The 16,451-nt window shown below is 37.0% G+C and overlaps 1 protein-coding gene across 1 annotated transcript in view; it reads left to right on the top strand.

Moving 5' to 3' along the window:
- The first annotated feature begins 6,773 nt into the window (after positions 1-6,773).
- Positions 6,774-16,451, top strand: part of LOC133754709 (syntenin-1-like) — a 35,345-nt gene continuing 25,667 nt past the window's right edge. The window contains exon 1 of the mRNA XM_062185141.1: positions 6,774-6,781. Within this exon, the coding sequence (XP_062041125.1) occupies positions 6,774-6,781 (8 nt within the window). The remainder of the gene's footprint in view (positions 6,782-16,451) is intronic.

Raw genomic sequence — 16,451 nt, 5'->3', positions numbered from 1 at the left:
CCACCTCTACATATTCGTATTTTCTAGAAAGAAAGCTAGAGGAACTGCGGGAAACCAACATGATATTTTTGTCTGTATAGATGATATTTTATGCACTTGCCTAATGAAATGACTTTGCTTTACTCCAAAACCATTTTTACTGTGATTTTCTTGGTCCATTGTAAACGAATTCCACACCTGTTTGTCCAGATATGCCTGGATTAAACCAGAAATATCCGGTTGTGTTTTGGCTAACTCAATCCCAGATATTGCTACAGGTTCTGTGTTAATGTTTTGGATATTATTGGCAGACTATATTATTTTGAATATTACTTATCTCAGAACATTTAATTTTGGGCTGGTAAACACTAGTTGACTCCACATGGAGACACCAGCTCTACACATTCGTATTTTCTAGGGAGAAAGCTAGAGGAACTGCGGCAAACAAACATCATATTTCTGTTTGTATAGATGACATTTTATGCACTGGACGAAGGAAAAGGCTTGTTTTTCTCCAAAACCATTTTTACTGTGATTTTCTCAGTCCATTGCATATGAATTCCACACCAGTTTTTCCGGAAGTGACTGAATGAAACCAGATATATGCTTTTGTGTTTTGGCTAACTCAATCCGAAATATTGTGAAAGCCTCTGTGTTTGGGATTTCCGCATATTATCAACGGACTTTATTATTTTTAATGTTTTTTATGAGGGAATATTTAATTTTGTGCTGGTAAACACTAGTTGACTACACGTGGAGACACGAGCTCTACACATTCCTTTTTTCTAGGGAGAAAGCTAGATGAACTGTGGCAAACAAACATGATATTTCTGTTTGTACACATGACATTTTATGCACTGGCGAAAGGAAAAGACATAGCTTTTCTCCATAACAATTTTTACTGTGATTTTCTCGGTCCATTGCATACGAATTCCATACCACTTTGTCCGCCTATGACTGGATGAAACTAGAAATATCCGGTTGTGTTTTGGCTAACTCAATCCCAGATATTGCTACAGCTTCTGTGTTTGTGTCTTCTGGATATTATCGATGACTTTATTGTTTTGAATGTTTTTATCAGGGAACATTTAATTTTGTACCATACAAACTCTAGTTGTTTCCACATGGAGACACCAGCTCTGCAAATACGTATTTTCTAGGGAGAAGCTAGAGGAACTGCGGCAAAACATAAGAAAATACATTGCTATACTCCAAAACCAGTTTGACTGTGATTATCTGAGTCCATTGCATACCAGTTCCACAGCACTTTGTCTGGATATGCCTGGATGAGAGCAGAAATATCCTCTTGTGTTATGGCTAACTCAATCCCAGATCTTGCTACAGGCTCTGCTTTGTGTTTTTTGATATTATCAATGGACTTTATGGTTTTGAATGAATTTAAGCAGGGAATATTTTCTTTGGTGCTGGGAAGCACTAATTAGCTCCACATGGAGACACAAACTCAACACATTCGTGCTGTCTAGGCAGAAAACTACAGCAATTGTTGCAAACAAACATAATATTTTTGTTTGTGTAGATGACATTTTATGCACTTGCCAACGAAAATACTTTGCTATTCTCCAAAACCAGTTTGACTGTGATTATCTGAGTCCATTGCATACCAGTTTTACAGCACTTTGTGTGGATATGTCTGGATGAAACCAGAAATATCCTCTTGTGTTATGGCTAACAGAATCCCAGATCTTGCTACAACCTTTGTGTTTGTGTTTTCTGGATATTATCAATGGACTTTACGTTTTAGAATGAATTTCAGTAGAGGAAATTTTGTTTTAGCTGGAAATGCCTATTGGTTTCATATGCAGGCCAAACATGTTCACATTTGTGTTTTCTACAAAGTAAGCTAGAGCTATCATTGCAAACAAACAGGATATTTGTATTTGCAAACATGACTATTTATCCACTTGGCCAAGAAAAAGAGTTTGCTTTTCTACAAAACCAGTTTGAGGGTGATTTTCTGAGTCCATTGCATACCAGTTCCACAGCACTTTGTCCGGATATGCCTGGATGAAACCAGAAACATCCTCTTGTGTTATGGCTAACTGAAACCCCGATCTTGGTACAACCTTTGTGTTTGTGTTTTCTGGATATTATCTATGGACTTTACGTTTTAGAATGAATTTCAGTAGAGGAAATTTTGTTTTGTGCTGGAAATGCTAATTGGTTTCATATGCAGGCAAAACATGTTCACATTTGTGTTTTCTATGCAGAAAGCTAGCGCTATCATTGCAAACAAACAGGATATTTATATTCATAAACATGACTTTTTATCCACTTGGCCAAGAAAAAGAGTTTGCTTTTCTCCAAAACCAGTTTGACGGTGATTTTCTGAGTCCATTGCATACCAGTTCCAAAACACTTTGTCTGGAAATGACTGGATGAAACCAGAAATATCATCTTGTGTTATGGCTAAATCAATCCCAGATCTTGCTACAGGCTCTGCTTTGTGTTTTTTGATATTATCAATGGACGTTATGGTTTGAATGAATTTAAGCAGGGAATATTTATTTTGGTGCTGGGAAGCACTAATTAGTTCCACATGGAGACACAATCTCAACACATTCGTGCTGTCTAGGCAGAAAACTACAGCAATTGCTGCAAAGAAACATGATATTTGTGTTGGTGTAGATGACATTTTATGTACTTGCCTAAGAAAATACTTTGCTATTCTCCAAAACCAGTTTGACGGTGATTTTCTGAGTCCATTGCATACCAGTTTTACAGCACTTTGTCTGGATATGCCTGGATGAGACCAGAAATATCCTCTTGTGTTATGGCTAACTCAATCCCAGATCTTGCTACAGGCTCTGCTTTGTGTTTTTTGATATTATCAATGGACGTTATGGTTTTGAATGAATTTAAGCAGGGAATATTTTCTTTGGTGCTGGGAAGCACTAATTAGCTCCACATGGAGACACAATCTCAACACATTCGTGCTCTCTAGGCAGAAAACTACAGCAATTGTTGCAAACAAACATAATATTTTTGTTTGTGTAGATGACATTTTATGCACTTGCCTAAGAAAATACTTTGCTATTCTCCAAAACCAGTTTGACTGTGATTATCTGATTCCATTGCATACTAGTTCCACAGCACTTTGTTCCGGTATGCCTGGATAAACCAGAAATATCCTCTTGTGTTATGGCTAACTGAATCCCAGAACTTGCAATACAAACTTTGTGTTTGTGTTTTCTGGATATTATCTATGGACTTTACGTTTTAGAATGAATTTCAGTAGAGGAAATTTTGTTTTGTGCTGGAAATGCTAATTGGTTTCATATGCAGGCAAAACATGTTCACATTTTTGTTTTCTATGCAGAAAGCTAGCGCTATCGTTGCAAACAAACAGGATATTTATATTCATAAACATGACTTTTTATCCACTTGGCCAAGAAAAAGAGTTTGCTTTTCTCCAAAACCAGTTTGACGGTGATTTTCTGAGTCCATTGCATACCAGTTCCAAAACACTTTGTCTGGAAATGACTGGATGAAACCAGAAATATCATCTTGTGTTATGGCAAACTCAATCCCAGATTTTGCTACAGGCTCTGCTTTGTGTTTTTTGATATTATCAATGGACGTTATGGTTTCGAATGAATTTAAGCAGGGAAAATTTATTTTGGTGCTGGGAAGCACTAATTAGTTCCACATGGAGACACAATCTCAACACATTCGTGCTGTCTAGGCAGAAAACTACAGCAATTGCTGCAAAGAAACATGATATTTGTGTTGGTGTAGATGACATTTTATGTACTTGCCTAAGAAAATACTTTGCTATTCTCCAAAACCAGTTTGACTGTGATTATCTGAGTCTATTGCATACCAGTTCCACAGCACTTTGTCTGGATATGCCTGGATGAGACCAGAAATATCCTCTTGTGTTATGGCTAACTCAATCCCAGATCTTGCTACCGGCTCTGCTTTGTGTTTTTTGATATTATCAATGGACGTTATGGTTTCGAATGAATTTAAGCAGGGAATATTTATTTTGGTGCTGGGAAGCAGTAATTAGCTCCACATGGAGACACAAACTCAACACATTCGTGCTGTCTAGGCAGAAAACTACAGCAATTGTTACAAACAAACATAATATTTTTGTTTGTGTAGATGACATTTTATGCACTTGCCTAAGAAAATACTTTGCTTGTCTCCAAAACCAGTTTGACTGTGATTATCTGAGTCCATTGCATACTAGTTCCACAGCACTTTGTTCGGATATGCCTGGATGAAACCAGAAATATCCTCTTGTGTTATGGCTAACTGAATCCCAGAACTTGCAATACAACCTTTGTGTTTGTGTTTTCTGGATATTATCAATGGACTTTACATTTTAGAATGAATTTCAATGGAGGAAACTTTGTATTGTGCTGCAAATGCTAATTGGTGTCATATGCAGGCAAAACATGTTCACATTTTTGTTTTCAACGCAGAAAGCTAGAGCTATCATTGCAAACAAACAGGATATTTATATTTGCAAACATGACTTTTTATCCACGTGGCCAAGAAAAAGAGTTTGCTTTTCTCCAAAACCAGTTTGAGGGTGATTTTCTGAGTCCATTGCATACCAGTTCCACAGCACTTTGTCTGGAAATGACTGGATGAAACCACAAATATCATCTTGTGTTATGGCTAACTCAATCCCAGATTTTGCTACAGGCTCTGCTTTGTGTTTTTTGATATTATCAATGGACGTTATGGTTTTGAATGAATTTAAGCAGGGAATATTTATTTTGGTGCTGGGAAGCACTAATTAGTTCCACATGGAGACACAAACTCAACACATTCGTGCTGTCTAGGCAGAAAACTACAGCAATTGCTGCAAAGAAACATGATATTTGTGTTGGTGTAGATGACATTGTATGCACTTGCCTAAGAAAATGCTTTGCTATTCTCCAAAACCGGTTTGACTGTGATTATCTGAGTCCATTGCATACCAGTTGCACAGCACTTTGTCTGGATATGCCTGGATGAAACCAGAAATATCCTCTTGTGTTATGGCTAACTGAATCCCAGATCTTGCTACAGCCTCTGTGTTTGTGTTTTCTAGATATTATCATTGGACTTTAAGTTTTAGAATGAAATTCAGTAGATTAAATTTTGTTTCGTGCTGGAAATGCTAATTGGTTTCATATGCAGGCCAAACATGTTCACATTTGGGTTTTCTTTCTTTTTTTTGCCATTTCTATTACTTTCAAATTTTAGTAAATCTGCCCCAAGTTCCCAACATCACAGCATGCAAGGCCCTGGGCAAACATTTCAGAAAACAGAGAGGATTTAACACTACCTGTTCTTAATTTCATCTAAAAAGTCAAATATGCTTCTTTACTCACAAAGACTCATAAGCAAAGAATTTACTCTTAGGTACAGATGGAAGAACTCATCCAATGGTCTTCTGTTGGCATGGAAGCAAGGACTGCGTTCCCTTAGTCTGTTCATCAACTGCTGATAACTGCTAAGGGGGAAAAAAAGGAAGATCCATATTTCTTATTGAAACTATTTTTATTGAGATTTTTCAGACCCTGAATTTCTTCTGAATCTACAATGACCCAACCACAAATTTGGGCACATTGCTTCTGAGATCCTTTCTTTGAGTTCAGTTTCTACTGGCGAAAGGCACCCAAGTCCCAGTCTTTTCAAACATTACCCTTATCACCCAGAAAAACTAATCACACATCCAGGTACCCATCGTTGAAGAAAAAGAGTCATCTATGCTTTTATATAAAATGTGGGATAGAATACAAAATGCCATAATGTCAGTGGTGCTACATAAGATATCTTTGTTTCTTTTTCTTGGGAGAAAGGAACTATATGGATACTTTTTTTTTTCATTTTTTCATTCCTCTATGTCCAAAGTTGTAGGCAGGTTATATTATAAGGTCCATCACATCTTCCGAACTGAAAAACCACTTATGCCATTTTTATTCTAACCATAGCAACAAGAAAACAGTCTCATGTGCTATTAAGAGTCCACAAAAAATTAAGTAATTTATAACACAGCAGCCTCCCATCTAGAGAGGTGAATAGGTTTCATACTGAACACAAAACTTTTGCTTTCTTTCAGCATCCTTGCAACTAAATCCAAGCATTCATTCACAGGGTTAGCCACTGCACAATCTGGTCCTTCCTTAGAACAATGAAAACACATTGTAAAAACTCAACTGTTCAGACTTCTGAGAAAGAAGTCAACAACTATCTTCTCTAAGAGAAAAATCCCTCTTTTTATCCAAAAATGTGGATTTACACATGTAAAAATGTGTATTTGAAAAGAAATTGTGGTGGTTTATTCACACATAAAATGAACCTTGAAATCTTGTCCTCACTCTTCTTTAACAGCTAAACTGGACCTTTGATCTTATCCAGGAAATCTATGTCACAGGATGAGCCAGGATTCAAATATATAAATATGTGTCACTTTTAGCATCTCTTTTCATTTCAAATTCAAATGCAGATTTGGAATTTACTGCTGAGGTCTTAACTGTGCTCCTCATGGTAGTAGCTGATCTGGAAGACAAGCTCTGCAGTCACCCATCCTTATATTTAGTCTTCTTGTTTGGAACAACAGGTAGAGAACTGACAAGTACCCCTACCTAAGCACCTGCTTCAAACTAAACATCAGCCTTCAGTGTGTAAAATAATTTCTTTATAATTAGGAAAACTGCAGCAGAAGATTGCTTCTCAGTGGCTTCTTTCTTTCTGGGAAAGTCAGCCTGACAGCTGCATGCCACGGGGATCTCTGTCGAATCTGAGAGGTGGAACAAAAGAAAAGTGGAGCGAAGATGGCGGAGTGAGGCGGGCCATGGCCTGCTGGCCTCTGGGCCGGGGGCGTAAGGCCCCCAGGAGGCCAAGTGTAGCAGTTGGGCCGTGTAAGGTTCCTTATCACAGGAAGAACATTTCCCTTGACATTTAGGTGCTTTTTATTCATCTGGAAAACAAGATTCTGAACTCAGGATTTGGCAAATATTTCTGTGTTGACTCCTAGAGTGGGTAGTCATGCTTCCTTTATCCAGTCACTTTCCTCGTTCTTGAAATATGGATATTCTTCTCTGCACATTACCTCCATGATTTAGGATGGAAAAGACTGCTTTTCTTTTGTTCCGCCTCACATTTGTGTTTTCTACGCAGAAAGCTAGAGCTATCATTACAAACAAACAGGATATTTGTATTTGCAAACAAGACTTTTTATCCACTTGGCCAAGAAAAAGAGTTTGCTTTTCTCCAAAACCAGTTTGAGGGTGATTTTCTGAGTCCATTGCATACCAGTTCCACAACGCTTTGTCCGGATATGACAGGATGAAACCACAAATATGCTCTGTGTTCTGGCTAACTCAATCCCAGACCTTGCTACAGGCTCTGCTTTGTGTTTTTTGATATTATCAATGGACTTTATGGTTTTGAATGAATTTAAGCAGGGAATATTTTCTTTGGTGCTGGGAAACACTAATTAGTTCCACATGGAGACACAAACTCAACACATTCGTGCTGTCTAGGCAGAAAATTACAGCAATTGCTGCAAAGAAACAAGAAATTTGTATTTGTGTAGATGACATTTTATGCACTTGCCAAAGAAAATACTTTGCTATTATCCAAAACCAGTTTGACTGTGATAATCTGAATACATTGCATACCAGTTCCACAGCACTTTGTCCGGATATGCCAGGAAAAACTGAAATATCCTCTTGTGTTATGGCTAACTCAATCCCAGATCTTGCTACAACCCCTGTGTTTGTGTTTTCTGGATCTTATCAATGGACTTTACATTTTAGAATGAATTTCAGTAGAGGAAATTTTGTTTTGTGCTGGAAATACTAAGTGCTTCCATATGCAGGCCAAACATGATCACATTTGTATTTTCTATGCAGAAAGCGAGAGCAATCGTTGCAAACAAACAGGATATTTATATTTGCAAACATGATTTTTATACACATGGCTAAGAAAAAGAGTTTGCTTTTCTCCAAAACCAGTTTGACGGTGATTTTCTGAGTCCACTGCATACCAGTTCCACAACACTTTGTCTGGAAATGACTGGATGAAACAGGAAATATCATCTTGTGTTATGGCAAACTCAATCCCAGATCTTGTTACAGGCTCTGCTTTGTGTTTTTTGATATTATCAATGGACTTTATGGTTTTGAATGAATTTAAGCAGGGAATATTTTCTTTGGAGCTGGGAAACACTAATTAGCTCCACATGGAGACACAAACTCAACACATTCGTGCTGTCTAGGCAGAAAACTACAGCAATTGCTGCAAGGAAACATAATATTTGTGTTTGTGTAGATGACATTTTATGCACTTGCCTAAGAAAATACTTTGCTAGTTTCCAAAACCAGTTTGACTGTGATTATCTGAATACATTGCATACCAGTTCCACAGCACTTTGTCCGGATATGCCAGGAAAAACTGAAATATCCTCTTGTGTTATGGCTAACTCAATCCCAGATCTTGCTACAACCCCTGTGTTTGTGTTTTCTGGATCTTATCAATGGACTTTACATTTTAGAATGAATTTCAGTAGAGGAAATTTTGTTTTGTGCTGGAAATACTAAGTGCTTCCATATGCAGGCCAAACATGATCACATTTGTATTTTCTATGCAGAAAGCGAGAGCAATCGTTGCAAACAAACAGGATATTTATATTTGCAAACATGATTTTTATACACATGGCTAAGAAAAAGAGTTTGCTTTTCTCCAAAACCAGTTTGAAGGTGATTTTCTGAGTCCACTGCATACCAGTTCCACAACACTTTGTCTGGAAATGACTGGATGAAACAGGAAATATCATCTTGTGTTATGGCAAACTCAATCCCAGATCTTGTTACAGGCTCTGCTTTGTGTTTTTTGATATTATCAATGGACTTTATGGTTTTGAATGAATTTAAGCAGGGAATATTTTCTTTGGAGCTGGGAAACACTAATTAGCTCCACATGGAGACACAAACTCAACACATTCGTGCTGTCTAGGCAGAAAACTACAGCAATTGCTGCAAGGAAACATAATATTTGTGTTTGTGTAGATGACATTTTATGCACTTGCCTAAGAAAATACTTTGCTAGTTTCCAAAACCAGTTTGACTGTGATAATCTGAATACATTGCATACCAGTTCCACAGCACTTTGTCCGGATATGCCAGGAAAAACTGAAATATCCTCTTGTGTTATGGCTAACTCAATCCCAGATCTTGCTACAACCCCTGTGTTTGTGTTTTCTGGATCTTATCAATGGACTTTACATTTTAGAATGAATTTCAGTAGAGGAAATTTTGTTTTGTGCTGGAAATACTAAGTGCTTCCATATGCAGGCCAAACATGATCACATTTGTATTTTCTATGCAGAAAGCGAGAGCAATCGTTGCAAACAAACAGGATATTTATATTTGCAAACATGATTTTTATACACATGGCTAAGAAAAAGAGTTTGCTTTTCTCCAAAACCAGTTTGACGGTGATTTTCTGAGTCCACTGCATACCAGTTCCACAACACTTTGTCTGGAAATGACTGGATGAAACAGGAAATATCATCTTGTGTTATGGCAAACTCAATCCCAGATCTTGTTACAGGCTCTGCTTTGTGTTTTTTGATATTATCAATGGACTTTATGGTTTTGAATGAATTTAAGCAGGGAATATTTTCTTTGGAGCTGGGAAACACTAATTAGCTCCACATGGAGACACAAACTCAACACATTCGTGCTGTCTAGGCAGAAAACTACAGCAATTGCTGCAAGGAAACATAATATTTGTGTTTGTGTAGATGACATTTTATGCACTTGCCTAAGAAAATACTTTGCTAGTTTCCAAAACCAGTTTGACTGTGATTATCTGAATACATTGCATACCAGTTCCACAGCACTTTGTCCAGATATGCCTGGATGAAACCAGAAATATCCTCTTGTGTTATGGCTCACTCAATCCCAGATCTTGCTACCACCTCTGTGTTTGTGTTTTCTGGATATTATCGATGCACTTTATTGTTTTAAATGATTTTTATCAGGGAATATTTTATTTTGTACTGGGAAACTCTAATTGGTTCCACGTGGAGACACCAGCTCTACACATTCATATTTTCTAGGAGAATGCTAGAGGAACCATGGGAAACAAACATGATATTTCTGATTGTATACATGATATTTTATGCACTTCCTAACAAAAAGATTTGCTTTCTTCCAAAACCATTTTCACTGTGATTTTCTCGGTCTATTGCATAGGAATTCCACACCACCTTGTCCGGATATGCCTGGATGAAACCAGAAATATACGGTTTTGCTTTGGCTAACCCAATCGCAGATATTGCGACAGCCTCTGTGTTTGTGTTTTCTAGAAATAATCGATGGACTTTTTTGTTTTGAAAGGTTTTTTTTTAATCAGGGAACATTTAATTGTGTGCTATGAAACACTAACTCGTTCTACATGGGGACACAAGCTCTACACATTCATATTTTCTAGGGAGAAAGCAAGAGGAACTGCGGCAAACAAACACTGTATTTCTGTTTGTTTACATGACATTTTATGCACTTGCCTAAAGAAAAGACTTTGCTTTTCTCCAAAACCATTTTTACTGTGATTTTCCCAGTCCATTGCATACGAATTCCACACCACTTTGTCCAGATATGAGTGGATGAAACCAAAAATATGCGGTTCAGTTTTGGCTAACTCAATCCCAGATATTGCAAAAGCCTCTGTGTTTGTGTTTTCTGGATATTATCGATGGACTTTATTGTTTTGAATGTTTTTATCATGGAACATTTAATTTTGTGCTGTGAAACTCTAATTGGTTCCACATGGAGACACCAGCTCTACACATTCGTATTTTTTAGGGAGATAGCAAGAGGAACTTCGGCGAACAAATGTGATATTTCTGTTTGTATAGATGACATTTTATGCATTTGCCTAACGAAAAGACTTTGCTTTTCTCCAAAACCATTTTTACTGTGATTTTCTCAGTCCATTGCATACGAATCTAAGCCATTTTGTCCACATATGTGTGGATGAAACCAGAAATATCCGGTTGTGTTTTGGCTAACTCAATCCCAGATATTGCGACAGTCTCTGTGTTTGTGTTTTCTGGATATTATCGAAGGACTTTATAGTTTTGAATGTTTTTATCAGGGAACATTTAATTATGTACCGTAGAAACACTAATTGGTTCCACATGGAGACACCAGCTCTACACATTCGTATTTTCTAGGAGAAAGTTAGAGGAACTGCGGCAAACAAACATGACATTTCTGTTTGTATCGATGACATTTTATGCACTTGCCTAACGAAAAGACTGCTTTTTTCCAAAACCTTTTTCACTGTGATTTTCTCGGCCCATTGCATATGAATTGCACACCAGTTTGTCCGGATATGACTGGATGAAACCGGAAATATCTGGTTTTTTTTGGCTAACCCAATCCCAGATATTGCGAAAGCTCCTGTGTTTGTGTTTTCTGGATATTATCAATCGACTTTATGGTTTTGACTGTTTTTATCAGGGAAAATTTAATTTTGGGCTTGGATACAGTAATTGGTTCCACATGGAGACACCAGCTCTACACATTCGTATTTTCCAAGGAGAAAGCTAGAGGAACAGCGGCAAATAAATATGATATTTGTGTTTGTATAGGTGACATTTTATGCACTTGCCTAATGAAAAGACTCGCTTTTCTCCAAACCCATTTTTATTGTGATGTTCCCAGTCTGTTGCATATGAATTCCACATCAGTTTCTCCGGATATGCTTGGATGAAACCGGAAATATTCAGTTGTGTTTTGTCTAACTCAATCCCAGATATTCTGATAGCCTCTGTGTTTGTGTTTTCTGGATATTATCTATGGTCTTTATCGTTTTGAATGTTTTTTTATCAGTGAACATTTAATTTTTTGCTTAAAACAATAATTGGTTCCACATGGAGACAACAGCTCTACACAATCGTGTTTTCTAGGGAGAAAGCTAGAGGAACTGTCCAAACAAACATGATCTTTCTCTTTGTATAGATGACATTTTATGCACTTGCCTAATGAAAAGACTTTGCTTTTCTCCAAAACCATTTTTACTATGATTGTCTGTGTCCATTGTATACGAATTTCACAAAACTTTGTCAGGATACGACTGGATGAAACCAGAAATATCCAGTTGTGTTTTGGCTAACTCAATCCCATATGTTGCGACAGCCTCTTTGTTGGTGTATTCCTGATATTATCGATGGACTTTATTGTTTTAAATGTTTTTTTATCAGGGAACATTTAATTTTGTGCTTGGAAACACTAATTGTTTTCACATGGAGACACCAGCTCTACACATTCGTATTTTCTAGGGAGGAAGCTAGAGGAACTGCGGCAAAGAAACATGACATTTCAGTTTGTATAGATGAAATTTTATGCACTAGCCCAAGGAAAAGACTTTGCTTTTCTCCAAAACTGTTTTTACTGTGATTTTCTTGGTCCATTGCATATGAACTCCACAACAATTTGTACAGATATGCCTGGATGAAACCAGAAATATCCGGTTGTGTTTTGGCTAACTCAATCCCAGATATTGCTACAGACACTGTGATAATATTTTCTGGATATTATCGACAAGCTTTATTGTTTTGAATGTTTTTTTATCAGGGAACATTTAATTTTGTGCTGCGAAACAGTAGTTTACTCCACATGGAGACACCGGCTCTACACATTCTAATTTTCTAGTGAGAAATCTACACGAACTGAGGCAAATAATCATGATATTTCTGTTTATATAGATGACATTTTATACACTTGCCTAATGAGAAGATTTGCTTTTCTCCAAAACCATTTTTACTGTGATTAACTCGATCCATTGCATACGAATTCCACACCAGTTTGTCCCGTATGACTTTATTATACCACAAATATCCGGTTGTGTTTTGGCTATCTCAAACCCAAATATTGTTACAACCTCTTTGATTGTGTTTCCCAGATATTATCAAATGACTTTATTGTTTTGAATGTTTTTTATAAGGGAACATTTAATTTTGAACCGTAGAAACACTAATTGGTTCCACATGGAGACACCAGCTCTACACATTTGTATTTTCTAAGGAGAAAGCTAGAGGAACTGCATCAAATAAACATGACATTTCTGTTTGTATAGATAACATTTTATGCACTTGCCTAACGAAAAGACTTTGCTTTACTCCAAAACATTTTACTGCGATTTTCTCATGGCATTGCATACGAATTCCACACCAGTTTGTCCCGGTATGACTATATGAAACCAGAGATATCCAGTTATGTTTTGGCTAACTCAATCCCAGATATTGCTACAGCCTCTGTGGTTGTGCTTTCAGGATATTATCAATGAACTTTATTGTTTTGAATGTTTTTTATCAGGAAACATTTAATTTTGTGCTGGGAAACTCTAATTGGTTCCACATGCAGACACCAGCTCTACACATTTGTATTTTCTAGGGAGAAAGCTAGAGGAACTGCGGGAAACAAACCTGACATTTCTGTTTGTATAGATGACATTTTATACACTTGCCTAACGAAAATAATTTGCTGTTCTCCAAAACCATTTTTACTGTGACTTTCTCAATCCGGTCCATTGCATACGAATTCCACACAACTTTGTCCGCCTATGACTGGATGAAACCAGAAATATCCGGTTGTGTTTTGGCTAACTCAATCTGAAATATTGTGAAAGCCTTTGTGTTTGTGTTTTCCGGATATTATCAACGGACTTTATTGTTTTGAATATTTTTATCAGGGAACATTTCATTTTGTACCGTAGAAACACTAATTGGTTCATCATGGAGACACCAGCTCTACACATTCATATTTTCTAGGGTGAAAGCTAGAAGAACTGTGGCAAAAAATCATGACATTTCTGTTTGAATAGATGACAATTTATACACTTGCCTAAAGAAAAGACTTTGCTTTTCTCGAAAACCATTTGTACTCTGATTTTCTCAGTCCATTGCATACGAATTCCACAACACTTTGTCCGGATATTATTAGATTAACGAGATATATCCGGTTGTGTTTTGGCTAGCTCCATCTGAAATATTCTGAAAGCCTCTGTGTTTGTGTTTTCTGGATATTATCGATGTACTTTATTGTTCTGATGGTTTTTTTTACCAGGGAACATTAAATTTTTTGCTGGGAAACACTAATTGGTTCTACATGGAGACACCAGCTCTACACATTCGTATTTTCTAGGGCGAAAGCTGGAGGAGCTGCAGAAAACATGATATTTCTGTTTGTATAGATGACATTTTATGCACTTGTCAAACTCAAAGACTTTGCTTTATTCCAAAACCATTTTTAATGTGATTCTCTTGGTCCATTGCATTCCACACCACTTTCTCCAGATATGCCTGGATGAAAGCAGAAATATCCGGTTTTGTTTTCGCTAACTATATCCCAGATATGGCCACAGGCTCTGTGTTAATGTTTTCCAGATATTATCGACAGACTTTATTATTTTGAATGTTTTTTATCAGAGAACATTTAGTTTTGTGCTGGGAAACACTAGTTGACTCCACGTGGAGGCACCACCTCTACACTTTCATATTTTCTAGGGAGAACACCAGAGGATCTGCGGCAAACAAAGATGATATTTGTGTTTGTATACATGGCATTTTATGTACTGGACGAAGGAAAAGACTTTGCTTCTCTCCAAACCCATTTTTACTGTGATTTTCTTGGTCCAATGCATACGATTACAAACCATTTTTTCCAGAGATGAATGGATGACACGAGAAATATCCGGTTGTGTTTTGGCTAACTCAATCCCAGATATTGCTACAGCCTCTGTGTTTGTGTTTTGTGGATATTATCGATGGACTTTATTGTTTTGAATGTTTTTTATTGGGGAACATTTAATTTTCTGCTGGGAAACACTAGTTGACTCCACATGGAGACACCAGCTCTACACATTCGTATTTTCTAGGGAGAAAGCTAGAGGAACTGTGGCAAAGAAACATGACATTTCTGTTTGAATTGATGACATTTTAAGCACTTGCCTAACGAAAAGTCTTTGTTTTCTCCAAAACATTTTACTGCGATTTTCTCAGGGAAACATTTTATCAGGGAACATTTAATTTTGTACTGTTGAAATACTAACTGGTCCATCATGGGTACACCAGCTCTAAACATTCATACTACTAGGGAGAAAGCTAGAGGAACTGCGGCAAACAAACCTGATATTTCTGTTTGTATGGATAACATTTTATGCACTTGCCTAATGAAAAGACTTTGCTTTTCTCAAAAACCATTTTTACTGTGATTTTCTCGGTCCATTGCATACGAATTCCACACCAGTTTGTCCGGATATGACTGGATGATACCAGAAATATCCAGTTGTGTTTTCGCTAACTCAATCCGAAATATTGTGAAAGCTTCTGTGTTTGTGTTTTCTGGATATTATCAATGGAGTTTATTGTTTTGAATGTTTTTATCAGGGAACATTTCATTTTGTACCGTTGAAACACTAATTGGTCCATCATGGGTACACCAGCTCTAAACATTCATATTTCTACGGAGAAAGCTAGAGGAACTGCGGCAAACAAACATGATATTTCTGTTTGTATCGATGACATTTTATGCACTTGCCTAAAGAAAAGACTTTGCTTTTCTCCAAAACCATTTGTACTCTGATTTTCTCAGTCCATTGGATACAAATTGCACACCACTTTGTGCGGATATGACTGGATGAAACCAGAAATATCCGGTTGTGTCTTGGCTACTCAATCCGAAATATTTTGAAAACCTCTCTGTTTGTGTTTTCTGGATATTATCCATGGACTTTATTGTTTTGAATGTTTTTTATCAGGGAACATTTTATTTTCAGCTTGGAAACACTAATTGGTTCATCATGGGGACACCAGCTCTACACATTCATGTTTTCTAGGGAGAAAGCTAGAGGAACTGCGGCAAACAAACGTGATATTACTGTTTGTATCGATGACATTTTATGCACTTGCCTAATGAAAAGACTTTGCTTTTCTCCAAAACGATTTTTACTCTGATTTTCTTGGTCCATTGCATATGAATTCCAAACCACTTTGTCTGGATATGACTGGATGAAACCAGAAATATCCGGTTGTGTTTTGGCTTACTCAATCCGAAACATTGTGAAAGCCTCTGTGTTTGTGTTTTCTGAATATTATCGATGGACTTTATGGTTTTGAATGTTTTTTATCAGGGAACATTTCATTTTGTGCTTGGAAACACTAATTGGTTCATCATCGGGACACCAGCTCTACACATTCATATTTTCTAGGGAGAAAGCTAGAGGAACTGCGGCAAACAAACAGGATATGTCTGTTTGTCTAGATGACATTTTATGCACTTGCCTTTTTCCAAAACCATTTTTACGGTGATTTTCTCGGTCCATTGCATACGAATTCCACACCAGTTTGTCCAGATATGACTGGATGAAACCAGAAATATCTGGCTGTGTTTTGGCTAACTCAATCCAAAATATTGTGAAAGCCTCTGTGTTTGTGTTTT

Source organism: Lepus europaeus, unplaced genomic scaffold (genome assembly GCF_033115175.1).
Source record: "Lepus europaeus isolate LE1 unplaced genomic scaffold, mLepTim1.pri SCAFFOLD_281, whole genome shotgun sequence".
Taxonomy (NCBI): Eukaryota; Metazoa; Chordata; class Mammalia; order Lagomorpha; family Leporidae; genus Lepus; species Lepus europaeus.
Note: the sequence above shows the minus strand (reverse complement) of the source record. Positions and strands in the feature narration are given on the sequence as shown.